The sequence below is a fragment of the Anabrus simplex genome, chromosome 1 (genome assembly GCF_040414725.1).
Source record: "Anabrus simplex isolate iqAnaSimp1 chromosome 1, ASM4041472v1, whole genome shotgun sequence".
NCBI lineage: Eukaryota > Metazoa > Arthropoda > Insecta > Orthoptera > Tettigoniidae > Anabrus > Anabrus simplex.
Window position 1 is genome coordinate 993,739,315 of NC_090265.1, and position 12,141 is coordinate 993,751,455.

The following is a 12,141-nucleotide window of genomic DNA, read 5'->3' on the forward strand; positions in this document are numbered from 1 at the left end:
TGTCCCACGTGTAAGAAACAAATATCGAAAATATAAATTCTAGTTCCATTCGGAAGCGCAACACTGATAGGTCTGGAAGTCTAGTGTCAGATGCGGCCGGTGAGCCCTTCGCTCACCCACGTCAGTCAGTGGAGTATGACTTGTCTGTGGTAGCCAGTACCTTGTAAATATTCTCAGTGTGTAACCGTTATTGAATATCATTTTCTGGTGGTTCTGTATACGGACATCACAAACATGTTTTCGGTGCCGAAAATACAGAAACTTAACAAAGGTAGTGGCTAGGTTTTTCAAGAACAGTGGACAAGGGAATTCGGAGAGATAGCAAGAAACTTTAATAATAATAATAATAATAATAATGTTATTTGTTTTACGTCCCACTAACTACTTTTACGGTCTTCGGAGACGCCGAGGTGCCGGAATTTAGTCCTGCAGGAGTTCTTTTACGTGCCAGTAAATCTACCGGCACGAGGCTGTCGTATTTGAGCACCTTCAAATACCACTGGACTGAGCCAGGATCGAACCTGCCAAGTTGGGGTTAGAAGGCCAGCGCCTTAACCGTCTGAGCCACTCAGCCCGGCACAAGAAACTTTAAAGCTGTGTGTTCCTTGTATTCGGAAACAGTTGTATACCGCACATTTAATCATGCAAATGTTTGTTTCACGCCAAATGAAGAAAGAAAAGAGTTCGTTTAAAAAAAAAATTGATCGATAAACAAAACAAACTAGTTGTTGTGTATCTTCTTTCAGGCCAAGGAATAACACCACTTTCTGACATGAGTTCTTGGAGGAGGCTTTCTTATTGAAGTCAGACACATTATTTGAAGACTTTCCTGACAAATAATTAACAGAATGAAAGAAATGCTAGCCAGTGTACTGTATACTGTCAAGGCTTGATTAATAAGAATGAGTAAAGATGTTTCGGAGCAATTGAAAGCCGATTTGGATAACACCGAGATGTATTCCGTATGTCTAGATGTTAGCTGTTTTTGTCTGATTTCCTTGTGGAAATATGATGAGGGAGGAATGTGTTAATTGCTGAGCTTACGATCTACGACAACAGAGCAAGATATAATGAACGAAGTGAAGCAAGAACTTGTATTAAATGGTGTTTGATGTACTGATAATTGTCTATGACAACTGATGCTGCCCCAAGTATGGTGAATATTCATAATGGGTTTGTGAAATGTCTTTAAAAAAATGTTAAAACACCCTATTTTACAGTCTATTTTATATTGCACCAGGAAGCCCTATGTACGAAAGAAGGTATGAAGTCATGGAAGCCCTATGTACGAAAGAAGGTATGAAGTCATTTGAAAGTGTACCCTTGATGGTAACTACAACTGCGAACATATTTACACATGCTCTAATTAATCGCCAGTTCTCGAAGATGTTACACGAAGTGGAATCTCAGTATGGCAGACTAATGTACGATAATGCTGGCTGGCTGAGTCATTGGCAAGTACTCCAAAGGTTTGTTGAGCTCTTGGACGAAATTTGCTTCTTCATGACAGAAACTCAGGAAGAATTCCCAGAAATCACGGACCCTATTTGACTGTGCAATTTAATGTTTCTTCGTGATTTTACAGCAGTATACAATGATGTGAATAAAAACTGCAAGGAATGGGATATACTTCAGATAAATTGTTTGAGATCGTAAAAAAATTCCAGGTCACTTAACTTTCGAAGACGAAAAGTACTGTGTTTGTAAGAAATAGTTTTCAAGAAATATTCACAATTTCTAGATTTGGAGAAAACATTGCACTTTATTTCATAATCTCATATTGCACAAATGGGCGATAGTAAGATCAATTTTCTTGACTGGTTAGATTTTAACCATTTAGAAATGGAGTTTACTGAATTTCAAGAAAGCAGTGAATGGGTGAACAAATTGGTACAATTTGGTGAAGCATTGATGAAAATAGTGTGTGCTGTTGATGATGAATACTTTCTCCAGAAGCTAGAGAACTTTATTCTTGAACAGCGGAGCAGCCTCTCGGAAACATTTTTGGCCATGAAGTAACTTGCGATAGTGCTAAATAATTATTTTGTTTGGGTCATAATATGCCTGTGAGCAGTTCTACAATGAACGTTGCGAATTCAGTAGTTGGAAACAGCATTGGTTCAGAGCTAAGTACATCTTGTGTGTTACTGAAGACGAACAAGTTATGAACCTAACATAAGATTACATAACATAATATTCAACGACAAGTTTCACACTAAATGTGAGAATGATATTTCACTTAAAGTCCATTGACAATATTAATATGTTTGATTTTTATATCTAATATTATTTAATGACGAAGTGCGTTATAATGGGCGCTTATTATATATGTTTACAAGTAATGTTAGATATTCCTAAAACATACATGTTTAGAAAATGTGTATTTTGCAGTATTTACAAAATACGACCACATAACGTGCATTCAGATGTATTTGCAAGATATATGAAATAAATAAATAAATAAAATACTGTGAAATATAATTGAGAATTATGAAAGGAAGTCCGGGATGGGGGGGGGGGGGGTAGCCATTCCGTAAAGGAAAATAACAAGTGGCACAGTAGGCAGTTGAGAATAATATACCAGACTTAAAATGGCACATTGGTAGGAAAAGGTTCGCCATCCCTGCCCTAGACAATGTAATTTCAATCATAGCTTCATGATCTATATGCGAATGTATTGTTCAGCTGAAGATGACCCTATATAGGGGGTCGAAACCTGTACTGTAGCATAATAAGTGCAATAAATAAGTATTGATAAGGTGGAAGTCCTTTGCTATTTCTAATTGTGTAGTTGTTAATACAGATATGATCATAGATTACGATTCAATTCAATTGTCATAAAAATCCAAATTTATTAATATCTTCATTATCGGAACTTGTATGGTAAATGTGTATGAGACATAAAAGACTGGAAATTACAGCACTCTTTCCACAACTTAGGTTTAGATAGAAATAATATTTGTGGAGTTTTTTGGAAGTATTCTGAAAAATGTAATAATAGCAAATATATCCATTATTATTCATTTTTTGATAAAAATAATGAAAAATGAAAGCAGAAATTATATTTTGTACAACTTAGATTATGTTCAATTTTTTGATACGGCTGATATTAACACAGCAATTTGAAATTCCGTGTTCTGATCACCATCACTATACTAATCAGATAATGTATAGTTTAGTGCAGAACCTGGATTTAAGTACAGAGTTTTAGAAACTCTGTTTAATGGTTTTCTCTGATGTAACAGACGGGCAATAATTTAACTGCACCTACTTTTGACTTTGGTATGCCAAATCTGAGATAAAAATGAATTATGTGACAGAAATAAATATGCAGATTAAGTTATAATTTTATTTGTATAGACTAGCTATAGAGCCTCCGTAGCTCAGGCGGCAGCGTACTGGCCTTTCATCACTGGGTTCCGTGGTTCAAATTCCGGTCACTCCTTGCGAGATTTGTGCTAGACAAAGCAGAGGCAGGAGAGATTTTTCTGCGGGTACTCCAGTTTTCCCTGTCGTCTTTCTTTCGAGAAACACTCCAATATTTCATTTTGTCTGTCAGTCATTAATCATTGCTCCAGAGGAGTGCGACAGGTTTTGGCAGCCAGCACAGTTCCTTTCCTCACCACTAGATGGGTGCTTCATTCATTCCACTCCTGTGGATATTCATAGACTAGTTATGGTACCTGTATTCGAAAGAATGGCTATGTATGTGGTTAAGGTAAATCAAAAAAGGGAATCTGATTCGCAGCAGGAGTGTATGTATGATTATGGTGGTGTATTTGCGAAAGGATGAGCTCTGTAGTAAGTGAACTACATTGTTATCCTAAAAGTGAATGTGGTGTAGGAGGTGTGGAATATGTCATGGCTGCTAATGCGTACTGAACCTTAAGATATTCGTTCTTTTTTTTTTTTTTTTTGCTAGGGGCTTTACGTCGCACCGACACAGATAGGTCTTATGGCGACGATGGTATAGGAAAGGCCTAGGAGTTGGAAGGAAGCGGCCGTGGCCTTAATTAAGGTACAGCCCCAGCATTTGCCTGGTGTGAAAATGGGAAACCACGGAAAACCATTTTCAGGGCTGCCGATAGTGGGATTCGAACCTACTATCTCCCGGATGTGAGCTCACAGCCGCGCTCCTCTACGCGCACAGCCACCTTGCCCGGTATTCGTTCTCTTAGTGGAAGGGATAGTTTTCTGTTAGAGTGCCTCTGTATAAACAGTGTTTTGGTTCTGACCACCTGGCATATCGTCCCTACTCTGGCAAACTAACGAATCTGCAAATTGTCAAAAGGTTAGGAGAGCTGAAAGAAGTTGTGATTGCTCATGTCAGATCAATGTTTATATTTAATGATTGGTTTTATGTGTTAGGCATACAGAGCGAGCTGCAGATGTGAGACTTTGACAGAGGGTAGACAATATATAAATAATAAAATATAGACCAAAACTCGAGAACTACAGATTCCCTAGTTTGTCACTTTCGCTAGTTTACCAGAGTGGGGACGATATGTATTTAAGAAAAAAAGAGAATTAGTGCACCTGACTTGAACACGCAATGTACCAGTGGGCATGCGAGAATCATCCTGAATTTCCAATTCTACCCAATTGGTATGAGTGAGTGAGTGAGTGAGTGACTGACTGACTGTGTGGCTTGTTTGTGGACATGACATAGAAGACACTTGTGGGGATGTGAAGTTGTGTGAACTGAAAGGGATGGCTGCTAGGAATCAGGAGGGAATATGTGGTATAAATAGTTTTACCTCTTCCAGTAGGATGTTACAATATCAGCCTCAGTGATATTCCTGCATTATTTCCTTACTATCAGGCAAGTACAGTTACACTATTTCATTGTGTTTAAGTTACTGAAATGTGTTATAATTTCTCTTGTTTTTTAATGTAATTTAATGTAATGTAATTTCGTGTGCTGACAGGCCAGGTGCAGAAATAAAATTGAGGAACTTTTTTGCTAGCGGCTTTACGTTGCACCGACACAGATAGGTCTTATGGCGACGATGAGATAGGTAAGGTCTAGGAGTTGGAAGGAAGTGGCTGTGGCCTTAATTGAGGTACAGCCCCAACATTTGCTGGGTGTGAAAATGGGAAACCATGGAAAACCATCTTCAGGGCTGCCGATAGTGGGATTTGAACCCACTATCTCCTGGATGCAAGCTCACAGCCGCGTGCCTCTAACCGCACGGTCAACTCGCCCGGTAATTGAGGAACTCGATTGGGTAATGAGCTACTCTTCACGACTGAGTTAACTGATATGTATTTTCCTTCTTTACTGAGAATTCTCACCATGATTTTCCCATAAATTTCTGCTGCCTGTTCAGTTTTTGGAACCAGAATAGCTCATTCATATTTTGAATGCCTTGGAGAACACTGTCTGTTAGGGTATCCTGAGTCTGAATAATGTTGGTCAGTGGTGGAAGAATTGTAATATCACCAGACCCCTGTAATATCCTGTTTCCAATTTCTGATAGTACCTCACTAAATTCCTCTTCTCCTTGACTGGCAAGTTGCACTTGTGTATTTGGTTGTGAGAAAGAGCTTCTCAATCCAAGGCCATTAGTCCTATTCGATGTTGAGCTCAAGACGACTGAGAGGCATGCAGGAAATTGTCACGATGAAGTGTCAACAGTCCAAGGCGATAACAGGTGACAGTCCCATTATTACTATTTCGTAAAAAGAAACCATTATTTTATTTACCTGGACTCCAGTGGTTGGGTGTCAACATGCAACCTGAAAAAAAGAGAGTAGTTCAAAGATTTTGTGCAACTTGTAGTATGAATTTATAATCCAAAATTGTCTTTAACAAATCCTTACCTCATGTATCTCATTTTATTCCCGTTTCTCCCTCATGTCCTCATCCCACAAGGTTCGTGAGCTGGGACCGGACAGTAGAATTCCTTCAGTGAAGCTTGCTTGCATTTTGTCTGCTCTCGTCCCAGCTGCTACGACTTCATGGCATGCAGACATCTGCTCATGGCCTGCTTTGGGTGAGACAGGACACTGAAGTATTGGGAATGGATAACCTTTCTACTGTGATAAAAATCTGGGATGGAAGAGCAGAATTTACTACTCCTCCTTACATTACAAAGAATTCTTCGATAAAATTAAATATTGGTAGGATGCAGGAAATTAATAAAAAATAGTATTTCAGTTATTATTTGTCCTAGAATCAGTTTGTACTGCACATAAGTTTCGGAAACTTTGTTTTCTACAACTTTTGTTACGTTGCATTTATTGATAGGATCAGTATTAACGGCGATATTTCAGACCTTCTCCTTATCTCCTATTTCACCCGAAAAGAAATTTTAAAAAGTCCATAGCACTAAAGCCTGATGGGCCTTATCCTAATAAACAGCGGCTGCTTAGCCCAAAGGCCTGCTGATTAAGAGGTGGTGTGTGGTCAGTATGACTAATCCTCTTGGCCATTATTCTTGGCTTTCTAGATTGGGGCCACCATCTCGCTGTCAGATGGCTCTTCAGGTGTAGTCATGTAGGCTGAGTGTATGCCGAACCAGCCATCAAATCCAGGTAAAAAATCCCTGACCTGGCTGGGATGCGAACCTGGGGCCTCTGGGTGAGGGGCAGGCATGCTATCTCTAAACTACAGAGCTACCATTGTTTAGCCCAGAGTGATAAAAATATGTTTAGCCTGGATTGTAGTATGTCTCTCCTTACTTTAAATACCAATTTTAATGAAATCTATGTAGCCATTTTCTCATGATGTGCATGCATACAAACATGACCGAAATTTAAAACTTATTTCTTTCATATTCTGGATATTGCTGATACACAAATTCAAATGTTTCAAAATTCTGACTGAAGTACAGACGACTCTTATTTTATTTACATACAGGAGATTGCATCTTTAAATTTTTGTAGGCTACGGTGTCTTGAATGAAACGTTTCTTTTATTACTGAACTAAGTTACTGTTTCACCCAAAATAAGAAATAAAAGAACTCGTCCTTACTGTAGATTTTGCATTTGTTCTTTTCCTGTGTGAGTGTAGTGCGCAAAAGGATTGTTAATTTCTGATTTGGTTAGAAAAAATCTTAAGCATATTTGCTGCTCTCTTCACAGTGAGGTGACGATTGGTTTACTGTACACGTGACTTTGTGCTCTATAGCTGTTTTCCTGTCTAATAATCATCCTAATGTGGCTCATTGCAGAAGCACTGCTCCAGAGTCGTCCGTTACCCCACATCCCTGACCTTCCAGACAGTGACCCTCCCGGTTCGGGATCGGGTAGCCAGGGTTCGGGACCAACCCCCGGTACACCATTGCCTCTGGACACTGCTAACCGGTGGACGTCCAAGGAAAATTTACTGGCTCAGGAGGAAGATGATCCACAATTATTTGTGGCATTATACGACTTCCAGGCTGGGGGTGAGAATCAGCTTAGTCTCAAAAAAGGTATGTGACAACGTATTTTGGAATTTTCTTCGGTGTTGTTTACTTTCCTGCTTTTCCCCCCTTTGAGTTCCATTCTATTAAAATTTTTATTACTCTCAGCAAAGTGTCTGTTGTCATGAAAGGTGACAAAAGCTGTCAAGACTGCATATTTCTTCTTTTTTTTTTTTTTGTTAATATCTGAAGCCATCTCTTTTCAGTTTTGTTTCAGTTAATTTATAACTGTTAGGTTCTTCAGTCTACCAAAATTAATTTTGAATAAATAAATTTATAAAGTATCTGAAAAAATAATCTAACAGTTATAAAATAAATAAAAACAACTCATAGGTCACAAAGGTACAGAAAAGTAAAATTTATTTTCTTAGGTCACTATTTTATACTTTATTTATATCTCCATACTATTATTCAGCCAAGTAAGAATATAGTGGGCTGTGACGTGATCAGTGCCTTCACCTATTATTATATCACAATTGATGAATTTCATCTTTTTAATTGTTCGTGTTGACTAAGAAATTAAATTATCAAATGAGAAGGGCTGCCCAGTTCAACACAGTTTGTATTACACTTTTCAGTTATACATTATTTTACAATAGGAATACATGTTTCGCCCTGTCATGGGGACATCTTTAGTTCCTTAACTCTTACAGTGCCAAGATGGTGATGCATCGGCACTTAACATTCTGTACGAAAAATGCCAGGATGCCGATTCAATCGGCACCCTCTTATAAGTGGTGTAGTTATGCAGTAAGGCGCTACATTGTGCCACAAATCAAGTAGAAGGAAGGTAGAATGTTTGTAATTCCTTCTTATATCATTAGATGGCACTGACATAGCTTCATTTTTGCTAGTTTACTCGTCAGTTGTGAGTGTATGATCTGTGAGCACTTGATGTCTGTGATCCAATATGGCAGCCTCATTGTTTGTTTATGTCCGCGTATTGTGATTTGTTTTCAATAATTTTGCATTCTGATTGACGCATTTGAGTTATTAATCGTAATATATTAAGTTTATTATTATTTCTATTTTCGTTATAGTTACTTAGCAATTTATTTAGGTCGTAGTGAAGTTGTAAATAGTACATTTATCACAACAAGGCAAGTCGTCACGTAGGCCTATTTTGGGAAAAGAAATTGAGGAACTTTTGGGTTGTTTTGAAGATGTAAGCGACTCTAATTTTAGTAAAAGTGATGATTATGATGTTTCTGGGTCTTCAGATAGTGCACCAGCGTGCCATTGGCTAATGGGCTTACAACATTTCGTGCAATGTCAAATCAATCAATCACTACTGATCTGCATTTAGGGCAGTCGCCCAGGTGTCAAATTCCCTACTGTTTTCCTAGCCTTTTCTTAATTGATTGCAAAGAAATTGGAAATTTATTGAGCATCTCCCTTGGTAAGTTATTCCAACCCCTAACTCCCCTTCCTGTAAACGAATATTTGCCCCAATTTGTCCTCTTGAATTCCAACTTTATCTTCATGTTGTGATCTTTCCTACTTTTAAAGACACCATCCAAACTTATTCGTCTACTGATGTCCTCCCACGCCATCTCTCCACTGACAGCTCGGAACATACCACTTAGTCGAGCAGCTCGTCTCCTTTCTCCCAAGTCTTCCCAGCCCAAACTTAGCAACATTTTTGTAATGCTACTCTTTTGTCGGAAATCGCCCAGAACAAATCGAGCTGCTTTTCTTTGGATTTTTTCCAGTTCCTGAATCAAGTAATGCTGGTAAGGGTCCCATACACTGGAACCATACTCTAGTTATAGTATGTATAGAGTTATAGTGACAGTGCTAATGAAAATGACAGTGACAGTGCTAAAAAAAAATGACAGTGACAGTGAATTAGATGATTGTTGGACTGAATGCATATTCCCTGAAAGTAATGTTATCCACCTATACAATATTTCAATCTGTTCTTTACACTTTCATTCCTGACACTATTAATTGATTTTGTATGTTGTTCTGATCTTCTGAACTGTTTTGTAGTAACAATTACCGTTACTAGACACAGTTCTCTCAAATGATTACTATTACTCTCCCAAAATTCATAAAATATCCAATGTTGACAGTTTACACTGTTGGTTTTTTTTCTCTCCACTTGTTCAATGTTTTTGGAAATTAGTTTAAAAGTTGGGAAGTAGACCTACATTAACAATATAAATTGGTATATATGATCCCAGATAAGAGTTAAGATCAAATATCTTCACTTAGTCACTTCGGATTTAGTGTAAAATATGCTAGTTAATTTCAAATTATGTTTTTCCTTTTTAAAATAAAAAATAATAATTTTTTGTGCACAGTATTCCACGAAATTTTGTTTTTTGAAATGTAAGTCACATGTTTATATTCCTTGGAGTATATCAAGCTCACATACGAAATTTTACCTCCATATCTTTTAAACTGAGACGTAAATATATTTTTTTATACAGTGATGTAAAATCCATTGAAACCTGCTTGGCGTTCTATGCATATGATGATCTATTATGGATCGGCATTCAAACGGTTAATGCGAGACTCAGTGTTACAAAAAAATACAACAAGTAAAATAATGTTTTTTATGTTATTGCAAATGTAAATCCTATGAACTGTCCAGCAGTTGTTAAATAAATAAGGTAAGTAGTATTAATAAGCACCCTTATTTATAATCTGTATAACCCATTATCACATCATTTGTTTGAGGAAGTTAATTGATTTATTTTTAATTAAAATGAAGGGAATCACAGTTCTTAAAATCCTTAAAATGTCCATTAGTTGCAGTGTTATGATTCATTAGATTTCTAGCTAATATAGTTCTTCAGAAACCATCTCAAGTGACAATTATAATCTTTAGAAACAAGCACTCTGTGTCAGTGATTTATTTCAGTGTATAGAGAGTCTAGAAAAGAACTCGTTGAGACAGCCTGTTAGTATTCTGATTGCTGTATAACAGTGTACACTGATCACTTTTGTAAAAAGGAAGCAGCGGAAAAGTGAGTACCATTTAATACCTCAATGACACATTTACGCTTCGTTTAAACCAATATTTATTCTTCCCTTTCATTCTTTCCTGTATTAACTACTTGGGCATTTTTTTGTCTGATCCAAGCTCTCCATGATGGTATGGCTGGTCAGGTACTGTATCAAAATATCATCCCAGAAGAAATTCCAATCGCAAATGGACTCGAGCAAGGATGTGTATTTGCACCTATACTTTTTGCCCTGTACCTGGCAGCTATGCTTTCTGAGACAACCCCTGCAGACAACGCAGGTATGGAAATTAAATATCAGTATGATGATGAGGGGGGGGGGCCTTTTCAACCAGGTCGGACTTCGCTTCAAAAGATTAACCTATTCCACCCGGGTCACAGAATAGCAATATGCAGATGACAATGCTTCTCCAGTCCATACACCAGAAGAGCTTCAACAATCTGTCATCTGCCTCAACAGAGCTTATGAATATTTTGGCCTGAATGTGAACATTCAGGTGCTTACTCAGCCTGCTCCTGGAACTGCCCCCACCCCCGCAGACTTTGATATTACCCTATCTGGCACAGCTCTGGAAAGGGTGGAGCGCTTCTCGTACCTTGCGAGTACTCTCTCAGTGCACTGTACCCCTGAAAAGGACGTGGAAAACAGAATACAGGCTGCCCATAAGGCCTTTGGATGTCTCACATCGTGTATTCCAGAACAAAGATGTAATTATCTGCATGAAAATAATGGTGTACCAAGCTGTTGAATTTCTACTTTACTCTATGGGTGTGAAACCTGGACCTAATATCGCCGGGACATCAAGAAACTGGAACGCTTTTATCAACAAACACTTAGATCCATCATGAACATCAAATGGGATGACTATATAACTAATGTAGCAGTTCTCGAGAAAGCAAAGCTGAACTGTATTGAAGCCACCATCATTGGTCATCGGCTTGGATTGGCAGGCCATATCCATCGTGATTGACAGGAGAATCCCTCAGCAAATTCTGTATGGTGAATTCAGTACTGGCAAGAGGACCCGTGGTGCTCCTCTGCAGCGATATAAAGATCGACTTAAGCAGACCATGTGATGAGTAGATATAATCTCAAAATATGTGGCATACTCTTGCATTGGATCGCCCTTGCTGGCGTGCTACCATTTCAGCTCCAGTGGCACAGTTTGAGCAGGAACGTCGAAGGCAGGAAGAGGAAACTCGCCAGAGAAAGAAGTTACTTCAAACACTGCCAAATCCCCCACCTTCCATCGGATGCAACATGTGTGGCCACATGTTTTATGCAAGAATTGGTCTGATAAGCCATCAGCGCCACCTTTATCGTCTGGACTAAAGATGCGGAACTGCAGGCGAGAAACGAAAACTGGGATACGAGTATCGGCCGCCGCCGTATTAACTAGAAATCTAATGGAACATAACACCACAACTAATGGACAACTGCTGTATAATCCCAAGTACCACCTGGCCCTGAATAAGACCTTGTATTTTAAAGGACAAAATTAAAGAAAAAGTTTCTTTCAAATTTGTTTACAGTATTTGCTATAGAACAAGAATGTCATTTCAATACGCATATTTCACAAATTTAAAAATAGTTTCAGTTAGTTTTTGAGTGTCCTTGAAATAATACGCAATAAATTATTTAAAACATACACAGAAAAAGTTATCGGAGAATGACAGTCAACACTTCATCATCAGAAGTACCAACTTTTAACCTTTGACTATCACTTTGATCATCACTTTCCCACTCAACATCGTCTTC

The 12,141-nt window shown here is 38.2% G+C and overlaps 1 protein-coding gene across 9 annotated transcripts in view; it reads left to right on the forward strand.

Annotated features, from left to right (window-relative positions):
• Abl (tyrosine-protein kinase Abl) overlaps nucleotides 1–12,141 on the forward strand; it is a 520,947-nt gene that overhangs the window by 23,405 nt on the left and 485,401 nt on the right. For 8 of the 9 annotated variants that reach the window (XM_067136890.2, XM_067136892.2, XM_067136891.2 and 5 more), the window contains exon 2: nucleotides 7,177–7,419. The exons of the other annotated variant lie outside the window; for it this stretch is intronic. In XM_067136890.2, coding sequence (XP_066992991.2) covers nucleotides 7,177–7,419 — 243 coding nt within the window. The remainder of the gene's footprint in view (nucleotides 1–7,176; nucleotides 7,420–12,141) is intronic. 9 annotated transcript variants of the gene reach the window in all.